General features: G+C 40.7%; 1 protein-coding gene across 3 annotated transcripts; it reads right to left on the reverse strand.

The window, feature by feature from the left end:
- Nucleotides 1-1,581: 1,581 nt before the first annotated feature.
- On the reverse strand, nucleotides 1,582-18,461 carry LOC137201432 (ras-related protein Rab-37-like). Of its 3 annotated transcripts, none has more exons than XM_067616493.1 (9): nucleotides 18,240-18,461; nucleotides 14,848-14,958; nucleotides 8,985-9,026; nucleotides 6,878-6,944; nucleotides 6,637-6,689; nucleotides 6,161-6,226; nucleotides 5,251-5,307; nucleotides 5,094-5,170; nucleotides 1,582-2,810 (listed from the first exon to the last, which is right to left on the reverse strand). In XM_067616493.1, exons 1-9 carry the CDS (start codon nucleotides 18,369-18,371, stop codon nucleotides 2,705-2,707), a joined length of 711 nt encoding a protein of 236 aa, XP_067472594.1. In that variant the 5' UTR covers nucleotides 18,372-18,461; the 3' UTR covers nucleotides 1,582-2,704. The 3 variants fall into 3 exon arrangements, with proteins under 3 accessions (XP_067472594.1, XP_067472592.1, XP_067472593.1); XM_067616491.1 differs by lacking the exons at nucleotides 14,848-14,958; nucleotides 18,240-18,461 and adding exons at nucleotides 11,166-11,276; nucleotides 12,331-12,844; XM_067616492.1 differs by lacking the exons at nucleotides 14,848-14,958; nucleotides 18,240-18,461 and adding an exon at nucleotides 12,331-12,865.
- Nucleotides 18,462-19,306: the final 845 nt, after the last annotated feature.

Raw genomic sequence — 19,306 nt, forward strand, 5'->3', positions numbered from 1 at the left:
CCAGGAAAACACATGATGATGGGAAGTTTAGATGTTTGTAGTAAGGGTTAGCCTATCAATGCAAACACAGTAAATCTGGATATTTTTTAATTCATGTTGGAATAAAAATAACAAAAATCTTTTATGTAGTATTTGTTTTTCGTAATTTATAGTTTCATATAGTTTTAAGTTTCACAAAGTATTTTGCAAGATTTTTCAGTAAGTTAGTTTCACGTTGATTTTTTACTTGTTTGTTTTTATTTGTATTTTGAGCTCTTTCCTCTATGAGCAACATGCACATTTTTTACATATTGTACATATTTGTGCCCTGAAGGCATAGTGATGAAATCTCTCATTTTTGAACTTTTTGGCATATTTTCTGCTTTTTGTCTGTTTTGTGTTCTCATTGTTCTAATAGTGTGCCTATATTTCTTATAATTCCTCCAAGAAAGAATAAAGTTTCAGCCCGTCCATCTATCAGTGTGTGTTGTTATATAATTTGGCCAGAGGGACATAAATTACAATGTGTGATATTCCATAGTGAGGATGTTGTCACCTTATTACCCTAAAAAGCGTGATTTGTATCGCTCTATTAGCATGGTGTACAATTTGCCATTAAACAGCATTTATGCCAGTAATGTGCTGAATTAAATACACAGAGTAACTGTTATTATGAAGGTGGTTTGAGTAGATGTCAGAGTTCTGGTTGCCATAAATAACATCTCGTTTGTCTCTCAGTTTCATTAGTTCAGCAATCACTTAAATTACAGGCTCATCTGATCTATCATTCTACATATGAGATTAAAAACTAATGATCCATGTTCACAAATGAGGCATTGTTAAAGTCATAACAAGAGATTGATTCCTGGCAGCCTAGCTGCTTTTTCAACTGATGATCAGCATCAGTCTTTTGGAGCCAGTCAATGTAGCGTCCCCCTGGCCATTCAGAGAAATGAGTGACACCACAATAAAAATAGAGCCTGCTGTGAAGCTTCTCTATAAAACCTCAGGGAGGATTTGACTTTTCAGCTGAGACCCGATAAGAGAGAGACAGACACAGGAGCTCTCAACACTCTCCGACTTGGAAATCTTAAAGCTACTGGAGCATCAGCACTTAGAAGTACAGTGTGTTTCGAGGAGTTCAGCTGTCCTTTCAGTTAACGGGAAACAATCCAAATAATGAGTTGAGTTTTTTCCACAGTAAAGGACAGAGAATGACTCCTTAATGTGTCTGCAGTGTGACTCATACATGTGAGTGGGAGAAAAGGAGCGCTGCATTAAAGGTGTGGAGCAGTGAATCATGAATGTCCACTAACTTCACCCAAAACATTAATACAACCACAGTTTTAACAAAAAAACATCATGATAGAGATGTTACGCCTATATAACAGCATAAGAAATGAAATATAGGATCAACATGTGTGCTGAGTGAACTGTAGCCCGTCTAATTTACTGTTTTCTAGTGCTACCTACTAGAGAGTGAACAGGGTAGCTGCTGCCACACAGTGGCTTATTAACCTCAGCACATCCTGACTCCTACCCCTGTCCTCCAAAACACACACAAAGACAGACGGACGAGACTGACTTCAATAAAACACCACATACATTACAAAATATACTTTTTATATATATATGTATATATAATATGATAACAAAGCACTTTTTCGTGGCACTTTGTGATCACCGTGACGCCTCAGAAGAGGAACAAATGTGACATTGAGCAAGTTTCGACAAGCAAACATTCATAATGAACATTGTACAAAGAAACAAAGTTACACGATGCGGCGTATGAACAAATACAGCTTCTGTACAGTCTAGACAACAACATCCATCATCAAAGGAGACACAACAATGTTCAGTGAGTGCTGTGGTTTGCTGCATCTCGGTGTGTGAACGACACATGGTAAAAAGGCAGACTGCATGCTGAGGAATCTCTAACCAAGACATAACGAAAATAATCTCTTTGAGTGTATCCTGGTGCAACAGTGGGATGATGCTCCAGCACGTTTACATGTACAGTACTTTGAATGACGTTTCACTGGCCCTGAATTGAAGGTACAAACAGACACACAGCGGGCGAGTGCCCTCAAAACGTTGGCTTTATTCTATCTAACAGCAGTACAGATGTGAACAGACGGGATCATTTTAGCTACAATCTGACTGTGAGACTGAAGTCCACTTATCTCAAACACACTAAATAAAGATGAAGACTGTAAGGCCAAAAGGGATTCAGTTCACAGCCTGGTTAAACTGGGATGAAAAACAAACTAAGAGCTGCATGGCAAAAATGCTATATCCACATCAACAGTCATATTGATTGTTCATATATAAAACTGCCGTTTATCAAGTATAGAATGATGCTGTTTGTTTTTTTTTCTTTTTGATGGATATAGCATTTCAGATTGTAACTCCTGACTTTGTCGTTTGATACAACTGTCACCACAAAGACCACAAACATCTCTACGCATGACATAAAAGAGATTTAAATTCACATTTCAGATAAGGGATGGCGTCCAATCCAGGTTCATTTTCATTCAGCTAAAAGCTCAGTGGAGAAGAGGAGGATGTCCACTTCTCAGGTTTGGCGCTGGGATTGGCTTTTGTAAGAGAGCAGACTATTTTTTTTTTTTTTTTACCTCGTTCTCACTCCCTTTCTCCCTCCTTCCTTCTCTCACTCTTTCTCTTTCTGTTTGTGTGTCTCTCTCTGCCTGGTGATCAGGATCAGCTACATGAGGCCGCAGCAGCCGGACTTGTGCTTCTGAGACTCGATGTAGTCATGTATCTGGAACTTGGGCTCATTCGGCTGCTGCGTTGCTCTGTGCTTCAGCTCCCTGATAGAGAGAGAGAGACAGACAGAGACACACACACACAGGGAGTTAGATACAGAAGAGGTGGATGTGTGGGATGGAGCACAGACAGGGTGAGAAAATCAAGAAAATGATAAAGGATGAGAAATAAAAAGAGCAAGTGCAAGCAAGTGAGGGAGAGAATCAGCCCTCTTCATCAAAATGCCTCTAGCATGAGTCATTTAATCTAACTTGCACTTAAAATACCCGTCACATGAAGATAGCAAATCACCAACATTATTTTCTCCCATAGCTCCGGGAACATGACGCGCAAACAGTCATCAGTCATTTTAGACAAAATAACTGATCATATTTCCTGCCATTCAACAAGAAAGGTGAGTACACAAGGAAGTCACTCAAAAAGACAGAAATTACACAGTTAATGTTTGAGATCCAGGGAGAGCCTTGACGTGGTTTCAAAACACGCACAATCCCATTATAGCAAGTCAAGAGGAACAAACAACAAATTAGCTAAAAACCATTAGAGTGTATTAGTTGCAGGAATCAAAGGGAGGCTTGTGAACATCAATGCCAAGTCAGAGAAAAGTCAAAAATATACAACCCAAAAGAGAACCAGAGTAAACTCCAGAGAGGCTAACGATGTCAGCTGTATGCATGAAGCAGATTAAAATACAAACCCTTTATGTGGAACCTCAGTGTTCATTACTCTAGAAGCATGACCCAACAAATCTGAGGGTGAATATATTTTCAGTTTGTTTTGGCTTTTATATTACAGGCAGAGAAAGAAGTACAATTTGTGAGAAAATTAATTTCTCACTGCAGAGGACTCTTGAAAGGAAAATGTAGCTTTCGAAGCGTAAAAAAAATGTTTTGGGGATCAGTTGTAAATGACTCATGAAATGAAAAAATTACCAACAATTTTTCTGTATTATCCTCAAGCATATTTGTTTTGTCTCGCTCTCTTATTTCTTTTTACTCTAGTTGTTTTCTCTCAGTTAGAATGTGTACACTGCCAAGTGTCCACCTGTTGCCTCTTTCTAGCTACTTGTATCCAAATTAACATAAAAACATGAACAAAACTGTTACGGGGTATGTAAGTGATTAACCAATAATGTCTCTAAAAATAAAACTTCACACCTGTCCCTCAGGGTTTCCTCTCTTGTGGTGTATTTTAATTAATTAACTACATTTATAAAAGAATACTCATGCAATATGTTTGTAATAGATGGAAAACTAGAAACACATTTGTATCCATTCATTCAGTCAGTTATAGGAATGTATCCGTAATCAGAATACAACATTAAATACACCATTATACACTATATGGTCAAAAGTACGTGGACACTTGGATGCCTCAATCATATGTGATTGTTAAACATGTCATTCTAAAACAATGGACATTAACCTGGCTGCAACCACAAGAGCATCAGTGGAGTCGGGCAGTGATATTGGGCAACGAGGCCTGCCTCGCAAGTGGTGTTCAAGTTCATCTCAAAAGATGTTGGATGGGGTTAAGGTCAGGGATCTGTGCAGGCCAGTCAAGTTGTTTTTCACACCAAACTCAGAAAAACATTTATTTATGGAGCTGACTTTGTGCACCGTCATGTTGAAACAGGAAAGGGCATCATTAAGTCTGTTGCCACAAGGTTGGAAGCACACGATTGTCTAAAATATATTTCTTTGGAGAGGCATTAAGATTTCTCTTAAATGCAACTACGGACCTTACCAAACCATGAAAAACATCTGCAGACCAAAAGCAGACTTTTGTGCACACATTTCGTGCCTCTTGTAGAGCCTTGTTCAATAGCTTGAAATCTCCAAACGTCAAACTACAACATTCAATTTAACTGCCTGTGGTAATTACCTTATTTTCTTTTTTTCATGGACAATGACAAAAATTGAAAAAACAGAAATGTTCAGCATATTCGCAAAATTTGCATCTGAGCTCTTAAACCTGCTGCATCAACAGATCTTTTGGCCACTAGAGGGCAGCACAATGGATATGCAGCAATATTAGTATTCATTTGAAGTCATGTTTCTGTTCAAGGAAGTAAGTCAAATATTCACTCTCCTTTTAGCTCTGTGTTGGTCTCCATCAGCTCCTGAGGGAAATACCTGGCCCTTTAGCTGCTAAATGCTCCATTATGTTCACCAGCTAGTCACTAACTTTGTCTGAGAGTGAACCAAAACAGTAAAAGTTGTAAACCCTCTGCAGAGATGTGGGGAACTGCAATACTAGTGATAACACATAGTCATTTTATTTCTTTTTAATGTAAAAATATTGATTAGAGCAGCTTTAAGACTTACCTTGCAATAGCAAGAAAGGCCAGCTCCACATTGACTCCTGTCTTCGCACTGGTTTCCATAAATGGCACTCCATACTCCTAAGAGGGAAAAAACATTAGATGAAGAAGTGGAGCGGCTGTCGTTGAGAATATAACCACAGGGAGCTGTCATACATTACCTTCGCCAGCTTTTCTCCATCCTCCGTCTTCACGACCCTCTCTGCAGCCATGTCTGACTGTGAGACAGCAGCGGGGAAAAGAAAACAACTCATCACAGTGGAGGTGAAAGGTCACAGCTTCACCACGCCATTAGCTACGGTGATGCACCATCATGTCAGCCTGTGCATCCTCTTATCTGGCAGCCCTGCCGCCAGCTGCTGAGCCAGAGCTCCTTCAGACTGATGAGATGTCAGAAACTGCACCTCCAGCAGAAGAGCAGCGCTCCCACAGACTGGTGCCGTCAGTCCTGCTGCTCTCACAGCAAATGATCTGAGTTGCTGCTGTGTGACATCTATGACCCCCCGAGAAGGGTGAGTCCTCTCTAAGCCACCAGAGGGAGCTTTTAGACATATTAGCAATGACTGCTGCTGGTAGCAATGAGACATGAAAAATTCTCTTTTCATCACCAGCAGCATTGTGGAGAAAATGGTTTCATGCAAGAGAAGCTTAAAGAAAGGGATTATTAATTGATGTGGCACTGTTTTGAATGTACCCTACCCGTTCGTAATAATCATATAACACTGGGTGATGGGAGATTAATGTGCTGATGTGTACTCTCACAAGCAACGATTCTATAAATGGACCAACTTTATTTTCACTGCAGGGAAATTCTTTTCACAGACGGGTGTGTGCATTAAAAACATAAATCAATGAAGACACACAAACACAATTAAGACTGAGCTTCACTTGTATTAAAATGAGCGTGTGAGTGCTTTGCATTCATGCATATGCTGCACAGTGGAGGCATTTTCTAGCTTTTAAGCATTCTCATGTCTGTCTGAGTGTGATAAGAGTGTGTTAAAATTGTGCTAAGGGACGAGTTATCCTCCTGATCTTTTTATGTAACGCAAAAAAGGAAGCTTTGCTCACCTTGTTGCCGAGCAACATGATGACCACATCCTTCTGGGCATACTCGTGTATTTCAGTCAGCCAAGCCTTTAAAAGTATAAAAGACAGACAGATACAGGAGGGGAGAAGAAAGAGAGATTGGTCCATAAACAAAATAAATATCACAGCTTAAAGACTGCATTTTCCCTCCCTTCCTGAGCTGTGTATTCTTACCATCCACCAATCAATCATGGTGGGACTGAGTCATTCTTATCCTTGAACACTTTTATTGCTTTTCATTACTGAAACTGGGAGCTGTGTAACCGAGCAAACGATAACATTGTGTCATTTCAAAAGAGGGCATGTGAGAAAATGTTGGAAGCCCTCATAGTATTTTGCTAGTAAATAGACAGTGTGAAGCGTTCAGCTTGACAGGTTTTAGGTGCAGGAAGTGAAAATGAAGAGAAAGAAGAGAGTGAAAGAGGGAGGAGGGGGAAAGTAATTTGAGACAGCCTTACCCTGATATTGTCAAATGACAGCTTGCTGGTGATATCATAAAGCAGAAGTAATGCTGTAAAAGGAAACAGAGGAACAGTTCAGTTGCACCTTTATTGTTATCTGCACACTTACGTAACACATCGACACCTACACAGGCTCTCTACATTTCTGAGCCAGGTTGTTTCCTTACCTACTCTACCCCTTCCTACACATGTACACACAGACAGTTTGAGGAAGTGAAATATAAAAAGCAAAGGTTACCCTGGGCATCTCTGTAGTAGGCATGCGTTACGCTGCGGAATCTCTCTTGGCCGGCTGTATCCCAGATCTGTGTGACAAACCACATAATTACACAGCGGATTAAGTGGCAAAACTGAACATCTTGAACAATCATCACACCATTTCCTGCACAGCCAACGACCAAAGCAGAAACATACCATTATACTGGCATGCAAAGCAAAAATGCAGTAGTTCAAGTTCAAGTTTATTGCCATTCAAACCATACATTCACATAGCAGAATGAAAAGATGTTTCTCCGGGGTAGCCTAATAGACAAATAAATACTAGTTAAAGATATATTTAGTCAAAATGTAGTTAAAACCAGAACTTGATCGGCTAACATTTGTCTAAATATATCATTTATTATGCCATATAACTAAATAAAAACAGCTAAAAACCTGACAGTCAAAGTTAAATTTAGTTATAATTTGCCATAGCTAGCCACATGGCTAAAGCTAAATTTACTTTTTTACGCCTTGCAGTTTCCTGTAATTGAAATGCCAATTTTGATTAACTAACATCTTAGTTATTTAGTTTGTTATCAAACATAAATAAGGCAGTAGCTAAATCAGAGAGAACAGAGAATAAAAACAATAACAACAAAAACTAGCCCAGAAAAAACAGAAGGGACTGGAACACACTGATAAATTTGCAGCCTTTAATAGTGCAAACAAACTAATGTTTCAACACTACTGTGTCTTCATCAGAGTTCTGACTCTATCAGTGTGCTCCAGTCCCTTCTGTTTTTTGAAGTCTGCTGTCCTCAAACTGAGAGGCACCTGGTTCAGCTGCTTTTTGCTGGAAGATGCATGGAGAACACTGTTTTCATAACTAGCCTAGATTAGCAGAAAGGCAGTAACCGCCATATCAGCATTTGACTCTAGTGAAATTCATGATTTGGTGTGATTAAGCCACTTATAAATCACGTGTTTAAATGAATTAAATTGCAAATTATATTGATTTTAAGATAATTATTGACATTTGGTATATGGTAAACGTGTTGGATTTTCCTCGTAGTTTTTTGAAAAGGCAGTTATTTTTTGTTGCAAAACAATCAGTCTAAAAAGACATAAAATGAATGTATTACATCCTCTGTTACACAATTTCCAGTAAGCCTGAAAACTTGAAACCCTTTTTTTCTCAACTTCATCTTTTCTGTAATCACTGTTCTCTGCCTTCACAGGACAGTCACTGTGCGAGAGTGTATTTTGGAATTAATCACAGGATTTTATCATGTGCTAGGCCCGTGCAGGAGAAGAGAAGCTGAGGATTTACTAGAGCTATAGGCTACAGCAGGAATCTAATTTTGGCACCTCCCACTCAGTGTTGAATGAACAGGTTTTGATGATATATGGGTATGTGCTTTATTAACAGCATGCTGCTGGCACATAACCCAGAGTCCCTTACTACTGCAATCCAATCAAGCCTTTGATTGGATTAGCAACACAAACAATGACATTTCAATGAATGTAAAGCATATTTGGTTCAACTATAATTTGTAAATTAGTTTTCTATGATTCTACATAATCTGTCAGATGAATTCAGGTAGATATACCAGCCCTGCCTCACAACAAAAATAACAGTATAGCTGGCAAAAACGACCTATAGTTACATTTACACCATTTAGCGGCTAGTAAGGTAAATGGTAGGTTGGATCAGCCAGAGGGACGAACTATCGCAAGTGCGGTTAGGGTTAAGTTAAGGGTCAGGTTAAGGTCAGGGTTGGGCCGAGGTTATAGGCTGAGAGTTAGAGTTGAGGTTAAGGTTAAGGCTAGGATAAGGTTTAGGGGTTAGAGTTAGGGTTACGTGCACAAGGAAGAAACACAACGGACACAAATCTCACAAAAGTTTTGCAAATCGTTCCTCTGGCTGATCCAATCTAGTACCAACCCTGTAGTAATATAAACCAGGGAAGTGACGCAGTTCACATGACGTCAATATAAGGTGCAAATTTTCATAATTGGAGGTGGCAGCTTGGGTGGATGGCTAGATAGATAGATAGATGGCAAAAAGTGGACTTAGCTGTTGTGTAAGATTAATTTGTAATCACTTTCTTACACAGGTCTGGAGTAAAGGTAGCTGCTCTCACCTGGAGTTTGACTTTCAGGTTGTCAACATCCACCACTTTATTCTGTGGAAAAGAGAAGAGTCGTCACAGACTGAAAATGCACCATATGCTTTAGAGACTGGAGTGCTGAGAAAACTGCACAGAGCTGAATGACAAACATCGCAGCAGACTAAAAAAGCTCAGAGACTCAGCATGTGACAAAAGAAACAAGACAACTAAAAGTGGCTCTGAATGCTGGCAGAGAAAGTAATTTGCAACACCCACACAACAACAAGGTCCTGGGATTAGACTTAATTACACAACAGTGAGAAAGACGACTGGCAGCATAACAACTGACTCCCCCGTTAATTTCCTGCAGCCTGGTAGGGGTGCCCTCTGATTTCCTGTAGAGCAAAGATTGGCCTGAAATAGTTTAAGGCACCCTACCTAAAAAAGACTTAATGTTGTCACTGATGAATACATTGCAAGGGGAAAACTGGCAAAAAAGAAAATCCTGAGAGGTTTAATATCTGAGCCAACATGCATGCTCGGACATGCAACGACAAAAGCACAGGTTCTCCCACGCTCTGCTGGCGGTATTTTGGGAGTCTGTTGAGTTAGCATGACCAGCTAGAGCAATAAATCAGACCACAACAGTATTTCAACCTTTCACAGCAAAAAAACACAAAAGAGAAAGAGACGCCGACTTCAAGGAAGTGAGACAAGCAAATGCTGTGCAGCACTTCCTCAATCACTTCAAAACGCCATATCAGTGACAGATCATCACAAACAGACCCTGCCTTTCCTGTGAACTCAGAAAATGCAACCAAAACCACAGAAGAAATGCAGAAAGGGTTTCACAATAAAATGGAGAAACCTCTGAGATGTGTGCAAAGACGTCACTGGCAGGCCAGAGCTGCCACCTGCTGAATCCTCTGCTTTGGCAGAATGGACATGGTTCAACCCCTGCAATGCATTAGTTGCCATGGGTTTCCATTTTCGCCCCAATTATGACGTGAGAGGAGCCTGCATGCTGAGTAACTGCTACAAGGAAGCATGCCGAAAATAGACCGGCCATGTTACAAGCTGCCACAACAGCCTGCCTGCTTATCCATGCACAAAGGACAACCTCAGCATATTGACTCAACTGTTTGGCTCAGCTTACTCTATTTGTAAGCAGCTTTTGCCCCATTTCATTAAAACAAACAAGAAGACAAAAGCGGTAGCAAGTGATCCACATACAAGGAAACTAATTTCACCAACAGCCCTTCTTCTGAATGAATAGTATGATACTGAATCTATCATGTTTTCCCAATGGATGTAGATGTAACCTTGTTTCACTCCTTCCTTATTGATGCATTTTTATGAATGGATGGATGGTGGCCACAGAACCTGTTGCTTTTCCTTGAGTAAAATAAAATGTTCATGCTTCTGAATAGACAGCATTCACATACTGTGGCTCTATCTGTCAGACACCCATTATGCTCCCTAATGTCTACACCGCCATCCACAGAAGACAATACATCACTCTGGCTAATGCAACACAATTTCCTCCTCAAACCACCCTTACTTGACTGGCCATTAGCGTGAGTGCTTTGTCTTGATTGGAGGGAAACGGGAAGCTTGCTGGGATTCAGACCTCTCACTCCAAACAGCCTATTTTCATGTTCGTTGCACTTCAGGAAAACATACAGTAGACATCTGCTCCAAATTCAGCAACAGTCATTGTGTGTGTGTGTGTGTGTGTGTGTGTGTGTGTGTGTGTGTGTGTGTGTGTGCACGCGCATGTGCGCATAAGGTGTATGTGACTAGGTAGGAGCCCGTCTGTCTGCGCTGTGACTCCTCCAGGACCGAGTTGAGCTGCAGCCAATCTTTCCAGGAGACAGGGACGTGGGCAGGCATCTGCCAAGACATTTATGAAGCCGTCCGCAGCCTCTAGCAGCACAAGTGGTCTGTGAACTTGAGTGATTGGCGAGAGGATTTGTACATTTGGTGCTATCATAACAGCATGATGAAGTGTTCGGCGTGGAAATAAGGTGATAATTGGGCCGATGTCACTGTAACAAGTGGATCCCTTGTTGCTTTACTAATATCATTATGTTGCTTTTCAAACGTAAAAAGATTTTCCTCATTAGAGTAACAAGAGTATAACACAAGGGACAAACCATTGACAGAATAATTGACAATATAAAGACTGATTCTGTGAGGCTGTATCTCTCTCACCCTAAAGTCTATTCCAACGGTGGCTATAAAGTTGCCTCCCAGAAAGGCCCCATCTTTAAAGCGCACCAAGAGGCACGTCTTCCCCACGGCCGAGTCTCCCAGCAGCATCACCTAAAGAGCAAAACCCACCACCAGAGAGAGGGACAACAGGTTACAGCTGGCTTAAATACGTGACTGACAACCTAAACAGAATGGTTGGATAAGACTTACTGAAGAGGAAATTAAAGCTGAGGGACTTGCCGCATTAAATTATTTTGCAACTGTGTAAAAACATTTCACAACTGGGATCACAAGGTTTGAACGGAAGATGCTGTTGCTCAACATCTTATCTCATTCAGCCTTAAGTTTAAGTGTCAGCTTGTTCAAATATTAAAATAATTACGGCTACAGTGTATTACAGCTACTGTTTTGATCCACTGTTGACTGAGCTGCCACCAACATGTGTCACTGTGCCAATACTTAAGAGGGGATTCAAGATGGTTGCAACCAACTCTGTAATTTCACTCTCATCATTTTTTTTTTCTGAGTGCATCCTTCTTCAAAACCAATCAATATAATTACAACAACAGGATGGGGTAATTATAGCATGTGATGTAAAAAACCTTGTTATTCAAACAGCCCCATTGATTTCACAGTGCTGCCTGCACATGCAGTATAAATGCATACAGTTAAAGTTAAATTTACTTTTCCTTTTGTCTGTGGGTCTTTATTACAGATATGCCTTGTCTGGCTTTTATAAAGCTTTTATAAATATTAAAAGGGAGGCTTTGTAAGGAGCAACAAGTACACCCTCAGCAAATATTTGCATATAAGTAAGGGCGGACAAAGCAACCTCTAGAGATTTACAGCCTCTGAGAGACTTCTTAGTAATACAAATGAAAGCCTCCAGGTCGATGACTTAGTGTCTGCACTGTCATCAATGTGAACATGGCCTGTTTAACTGTACATTAAGAGGATGCATAAAGCCATTGTGATAGTTAATGGTTCACACTTAGATTATCTGCACATTCCCCAGATGCGAAGAGTCAACATTTTATGTTGTTGTTGCAGGTACACCCAGTTGTTTCTGTGTCAACCGTACAGTCAATTTTAGACACCTGTTCCGCCAGCAGCACCACAAAGAAAAGCAACAAAAAAAATCAACACACATGACGGAAATACACACCTTAAAGGCAATATCATAATACTCGTTAATAGAAGCGCATCTCTCCAACACATATTTTGACGTGCCGTTTTTAGTCTGCTTGTCCGTCAACGATGTCTTCCTTGTGGACATCGCAATGCCAAGGGAAAAAAAAGAGTATAGAGAGCCAAACCACAGTTATCTCCGAGATGTGTCCAAGAGAGAGAAAGACGCGCGCTCGGTGTCTGTGAGATCTCAGTCCGAGTCTCCTCCAGCTTCCAGCCCCTCTGCGCGCATACTGCGTGTGGCCACGAAATAATCACCAGGCGCTTCCCAAGACAAGAGAGAAAATCACACCTTAATATCACCTGTCAAGAAAAAAAAAAAAAAAAAAAAAGACGGAGGCGACGGTGGAAACTTGGAGAGAGAAAAAAGAATCAGCGGAGCCTCGACATCCACCAGTCAAGAAAGCAGTAATGACAAACAGGCGGAAACATTTCTCTGGTTTTGCAGAGCGGAGCGGAGCATCCTGGCGTGGGCAGATGATTAACTGAGTAGCTATGCGTCGGCAGCTCTGACACTGTATTTTTCTTATGAGTGAAACACCTTGTCTTTTTCAGGCTGACACCGTCCCCGTAAACAGCTGCAGGGGTCAACCGCGCCGATGGCTGACTCATCCGCCACAGGTGGTGGTCGATTATTGACAGGTTCGGTGAAGAAAAAGCAAAGAGTCTCTAACTACGACCTATCGGTTTAACATTAACATTCTGAAAAAATCCAGATGCATAATAAGAATTCTCTGCTAAAGATAATTAAACTCTGCCTTAAAGTAAAAAAAAAAAAGGTGCGTAAAAGGGTTTGGACACCTGTGCGCAAACTTTGTTCAGAAACCTTAAAAATGTTTCCTTCAAGAATATTTCCTGACAAATCCATCTTATATGATCATAAAGTAGTTCCCATCTTTTGTTATTTTTATAGCTTTTTTATCAACCCATTTTTTTCCTTTAATTATCCCTCAGCATAGCAGGCGAATTAACAACTATCCCAGACTACTTCTTGTCAAGAATAGATGATATTCATTTAATTAGCGTGTCATACGTGTCTAAACTGGTTTCACTGAGTCTCAATTTTCCAATCAAGCCTGCAAGTAAATCTGCAGTGTTTGTCTCCCCCCAGTGTTCAAATCAAGACAAAGAGTGTCTCCCCGCTCTTCTCTGTGCCGACAGGCCTAAATGACACATGGGCCAGAGATCATTTATGTTATATAATGTAATCTCTTGTTCAAACATATGAACTCATCGCTTCATGTCAGCTGCAGGCAGCATCTCGCCCTTCGGCCCTGACTGAGGCAAACATTAACATAATCATAAAACATTCATTTGCATCATGGAGCTGACTGAACGGTTGACTGATCTGAATCTGGGCAGATATGAGTTGTAAGATGCAGTGAACTAGGTGAGCTCAGTTAATCATTTCGGATTAAAGCATCAATCACAAAGGCATAACAAACTGACTGAGATACACTGAATGTTTTCTGCATCTGCCTGTTTTTCTCTGCACTCACTGCTTTATAATTTATGGCTTGTTTCTAATGAAGCAGCGGGAGGAGTGCAACCCAATGGCTCAGAATGAGCGGAGCTGCAAACAGCTTTAAATGTAAAAAGTGAAAATTTATGCCAGCAGAATGAGCCACAACTACAAATGAATCAGCAGAGAGAACCACTGGATGCATTATCACTGTGCACTATATTTTAATCATCTATTCCAACGCTCAATCCAAATTGAACCTGAAGACAACAACACAAAAAATGATCAAAATGTATTTGAAGGTGCTGTCTCACCCTTGACTTTAAATCTAGTAGAAATATGCAGGAGAATAACTTTTTTTTCCCCCTGTGGTGCATTTATCTGCAGGGGTACCAGAAAACTTATGCTAATGTGAAATGGCAAAGCCAATTTTATACTTTCTCACAGATTTCTGCCTCCTCTGTGCTGCTCTAATGGCAATGACACAAAGCCAAACTTATCACTGTCACAGCAGAAAAATATGATAGCAGGCGAATCATACACTAAATGAGCCGTACATCTTCCCTATTTGTCTCCTTTTGCCTCAACTTGCCACACGGAGAAAAAAAAAAAAAGAAGAAGAACCCGTATGTCACAAAGCATAAAATCACTCTTGTTTAAAACAGCTTTGTTACAAACATCCGGCAGCAAACAGCCTGCCGCCATGACATTCATTAGTAGAGCTCCCTTCACAGTAATTTAATCATAGCAGTGGCATCATTAACCATAATAATGTACCCTCTATCAAGCAACCCCCACAGAGTGTTAAGGATCGTAATGAATGCAGTGAGAAGATGCAACATCCCACACTGGAGAATGCCACTGATTCATGCTGCACTTCACTGACACACTGAGGGAGTCAAACTCTCTGTGGCACAGAAGCTGAGATTTGCTTCGCTGTTATGTCACGACTTCAGCACATCGCAGTGACATGTCCTTCTCGTCACTCGGGGGTGAAGCATATTGGGGGTGATGGGGAGGGAGCGGACTCACTGTGAAGCCGATGCCGACGGTGGCGGAGAAAGACCCCGTGATGAACTTGCCCTGGTCGAACTGAACCAGCAGAGAGGTCTTGCCCACTCCGCTGTCTCCCACTAGGATGGTCTGCAGAGACAAGAGAAGAGAGAGAGGGAGAGAGAGAGAGATGCGACATCATGAGTCCAGGCTTCACTGCTGCCTCCTCACTGATCGCCTGAGGCCGGGACACTGTGTGGGTACACGGTGTAGGTTACTGTACATGCTCATCTGTTGCTGTGCAGAGCTTTGGCCTCTGTAATGAAATGTGATGGCTGGAGGTCGACTTAATGCCTTCAAAATGAGTGAAGGATAATATGCAGTGGTGAACGTGGTGGTGAGTGTGTGTGTGTGTGTGTGTGTGTGTGTGTGTGTGTGTGTGTGTGTGTGTGTGTGTGGGCCTGTATCAGAGATGTTCTATCTTTGTTCAAGGGGGTTTTTACCGCAACTCTTCTTCCTGTAAACTCATCTGAAAATCTGTCTTTGCTACACATATCACATATCCAAATCACACACACAAACCAAACCTCTTTCTCTCTCTCTCTCTCACACACACACAGACACACACACACACACACACACACAAATAAAAGCAAACAGTCAAGGCTGCTGTGATAACCATCGCTTTTCATGGCTAAGGGTCATGCGTCACCCCGGCAGGGATCTACTGATGTGACACCACATCTCTGGACGCAGGCATCAATCGGCCTTGTCGCCATGGTCTCTCTGGAGCTCCTCGGCAGCAGACGCTTGCCTCTTTTGTTGACATTTATCACCCTCCTCCTCCTCCTCTTCCTCTACCTCCTCCTCCTCCTCCTCCTCCTCCTCCTCCTCCAGCCCCGCTGCCTGCCTCTTATCTGCAGTCTCAAAGAGCCCACATATGGCGCAGCATTACAGCGTGCAGCGCTCTGCAAACTCGTAATACGCTCACTTTAATCACTGACATCCGCGAGTTCTGCACATCATCCGCCTTTGCTCTCCCATTAAAAACATAACTTCGTGGCAGTTTCAGCAGATATACATGATGAAAATCAGACACTATCTGGCTCTTTAAAGTGGATGTGTGCTGAGTTCTCTTTGAAGCTCTTCTAAAATGCTGAGAAAAGCAACAATCTTAGTAGAGCTAAAACAGGGGGAAAAAGCTTCAGAAATCCAACAAATAGACTTTTTCGGACAATACAAATAATCTTTATATAGGATGCTTGTGTTTAAAAGTCTTGAATAACTGGCTTCTCCACAGTAGGAGAAGATACCAGCAGAAATTGGCCCTCAGGTACAAGTTATGTATCCCAGAGGCTGCACTGTGCTGAGTGTTTAGCTGGCCAGTGTGAAATCAACATATTACTATTTCATGCCTCTTTCATTAAATTTTGATGTTGGCATGTAAACGTTCTCAGGACAAACACAGCTGGAGGAAAAAGCCACAGCAGGGGGTGAAGTTTATCTCCAGGAAGCACATGGGAGCTGGTGGTGCGTTTGGAGTATGGAAGTGGGGTGGTGGGGGTGGGATGATTACTGTGGCAGAGCTAGAGATGCTGAATATGTTTCCATGGTGACGTGAGATTTCTCAGAGCACGCCACATGCCATCGACCCTGAGTTGTTTCGGTTCATCCTGAGTGAGCCCTAGAGATGTCTCATAATTAGATAGTTAGCATGAAGCTGCTGAGTGGAAACCTGAGACTCTTATGTACATTAGTGGCCAATAAATCCAGTGAGAGGTTATTTAACTCACTCAGTAGGAAGAATTCATCCCCAGAGATACACTAAAAGGCAAGTAGATAACTCATCACACAGGATTGCTTACTTAAATAACAAGTATTTACCAGTATTAAACACTTTCTGGCACTTTTTCTACTCTATGATTGCATGAGATGTGTTTCTTGCTAAATGTATATTTCATTTGCAGGTGCAGGTGACTATCATTATGTTTCTTTTACACTAGTTCCATCCACAACAGACGCCCACAGATATGAGCAGCGCTGCATAGATTCTCTCAGAGAGAACAGGAAGTGTCTTGGCTCTCATCTCTACCAGCCAATTTACAATATAATTATGCATAATTAAGACAGAATTTAGAAAATCACATCATTCTGTATGTACAAAGTTCCCTCTTGTATAAAATTGAGGAGTTTTGGACAACAGGTTTTTGCATATTATAGTGTATTCTTGAAGAAATGTTTTTTTATTTTATTTTCTGAGTTCTGATTGAGACAGCGTCTTGTCACACATTTTATACCTAAAAGTTTATTGAATATTTAAAGAATTGATGGCCAAGTGTCCCGTTACAGTCTGCAAAAAACCAAGCCATGTTTATGTTTGTGTTTGTATGATTTGTGTCTGGTGCATGCAAATCTTGTCAGGCTCTAAGAAGGCAAAACAACAAAATCATAATCAATTATTACTGAGCAAGCCAGAGCTCTAGAGTCTCATGAAATACAAAACACAAAACATAATCAATATTCAATAATGTTAAGATGCACTACTGTAATAAGAGGAACAACAGAAAAAAAAACTGATCCTGCTCTTGTTCGGTGTGTCAGACAACAAAACAATAAATGTCCCGAATAAAAGTGTTTAAGAATGTGTTTTATGTGTAATTTTAACTTACTACATTAATAAATCATTTTAACCTACTTTGTTTGCAGCTAAATAAGGTGATGTACAGATAACAGCAGTGAGGCTTCTCCAGGTGAGGATTTGAATGTGGAAAATACAGAAGTGACTGCAATTTTCTACAGAAATAGATGGAAACATCCACTGATGATCCAACATCACTCAAAATTACACAAAGTTGTCAAGATTTATCTGTAAAGACAATATAGTAACTAATGGACTATTGTGCCATTTTATACAAAAAGAAGGAAAACATATTTGGAAACAGCTTATTATTAACACCTTTACAATCTAATACAATCCAAAACATCAGCCCTTCATTCAATCCCATCTTTGTGAAGCTATTATTACAGTTATGAAGTTATAGTGGATTGCATCATATTGTCGCTGATAAACTGATAAATCTGTGTAGAATGATCTTTTATCTGTTGAGCCTCAAATGTGAGTTTATTGCTCAGAGATGATCAATGTTTTACTGTGTCTGCTATGAATAGTACTTTGTGTTCCTGCCATAATAAGCAGTATGATTACTTTATAATAAAGTTCAAAGACTGGTGGGCTGATTTATTAAAATCAGCTGTAACACAGAAACGTCTAGCAGTGTGACTGTATCAGTTTTTCAGTTGAACTTTTGGAGAATTTAATTAGAAAAAGAAGATAAACACAGAATACAGAAAGTAAATAGAAAATATAGTTTGAAAAACTGCTTGAAAGTCTGTTCATTTTAGAAATTCTCATCAAAAGCCAAAGTGATCACCTTGTGCTCCAGGTCTTCATTATAAGGGAAGGTGTTGGGTGTGTGTCCGTCCTCTGCAGATGACCCGTACGCGCTGTCCGAGGAGACCATCTTCACCTCCTCTTGTCTCTGTGTCTCACACGGATCATCCATCCCGTTTTCTGCCGTCTTCACTTTAACTGTGTTTTCTGGCCAAAAACTCCTTCAGGTGAACTAAGCGTTTAAAACTTCATCTCTTCCAGTTGTGTCCCGGTGTTCTCGTCTCTCCTGCCTGTCGGTCATCACCTCCGCCCCCTCAGGTTTTTTTTTTTTTTTTTTTTAAATATCCTGAGCAAAGACGTAAAATTACCTCGAGTCGTGTGGATGAGCACGCACATTTCTGACTAAATATTTATATGAAAGCGTCCCGGTTGGAGACGAACATGGACATGGTGTAACGTACAGTATTTATGAAGAAAAACCATGTCGAGCATTTCTACCAGGAAGTGACAAGGCAAGTCTTCAGCACCCTGGAGAGCGCCTGTCTTCACAAACATGTCCATCTAGCAACTGCTTCTACTGGAAGCAGTGGTGGAAAAACAAGTCAGATCCTTTACCTAACTAAAAATACCAATACAGCAATGTGAAAATACTCCTACCTACTTAAGTAAAAGTACATAAGTATTAGCAACAAATGAGGTTAAAGTATTGCAGTAAAAATAGTGGTTTGGTCCCTCTGACTGATATTATATATGACATATTAGATTATTAATACTGAAGCATCAGTTTGTAAGCAGCATGTTACTGCTGTAGCTGCTGGAGGTAAAGCTAGTTTCAACTACTTTATGTACAGTTAGCTAGTTTAGTCCAGTGGTTCCCAACCTAGGGGTCGGACCCCTCCAAAGGGTCACCAGATAAATCTGAGGGGTTGTGAGATGATTAATGGGAGATGAAAGAAGAAAAAACAAAGTTCTGATACACAAATCTGTTTTCAGTTTTTGGACTTTTTCTCTAATCTTTGATTTTCGGTGAAATATTGGATCTTTGAACATTTATTGAAATGAAACCATGTGAGAAGTTTAGAGGGAAAAATCACTATTTGGTGGAGC

The sequence above is a fragment of the Thunnus thynnus genome, chromosome 17 (genome assembly GCF_963924715.1).
Source record: "Thunnus thynnus chromosome 17, fThuThy2.1, whole genome shotgun sequence".
In the NCBI taxonomy this organism is placed as follows: Eukaryota; Metazoa; Chordata; class Actinopteri; order Scombriformes; family Scombridae; genus Thunnus; species Thunnus thynnus.

Bases quoted from the DNA above. Each gene is read 5' to 3' on its own strand.
- LOC137201432 (XM_067616493.1), bottom strand. From the start codon at position 18,371: ATGGATGATCCGTGTGAGACACAGAGACAAGAGGAGGTGAAGATGGTC. The intron at 14,959-18,239 runs GTGATCACTTTG...TTGTCTCTGCAG, and splicing joins ATGAAGACCTGGAGCACAAG to ACCATCCTAGTGGGAGACAG. The intron at 5,308-6,160 runs GTGAGCAAAGCT...GCTGTCTCACAG, and splicing joins TCATGTTGCTCGGCAACAAG to TCAGACATGGCTGCAGAGAG.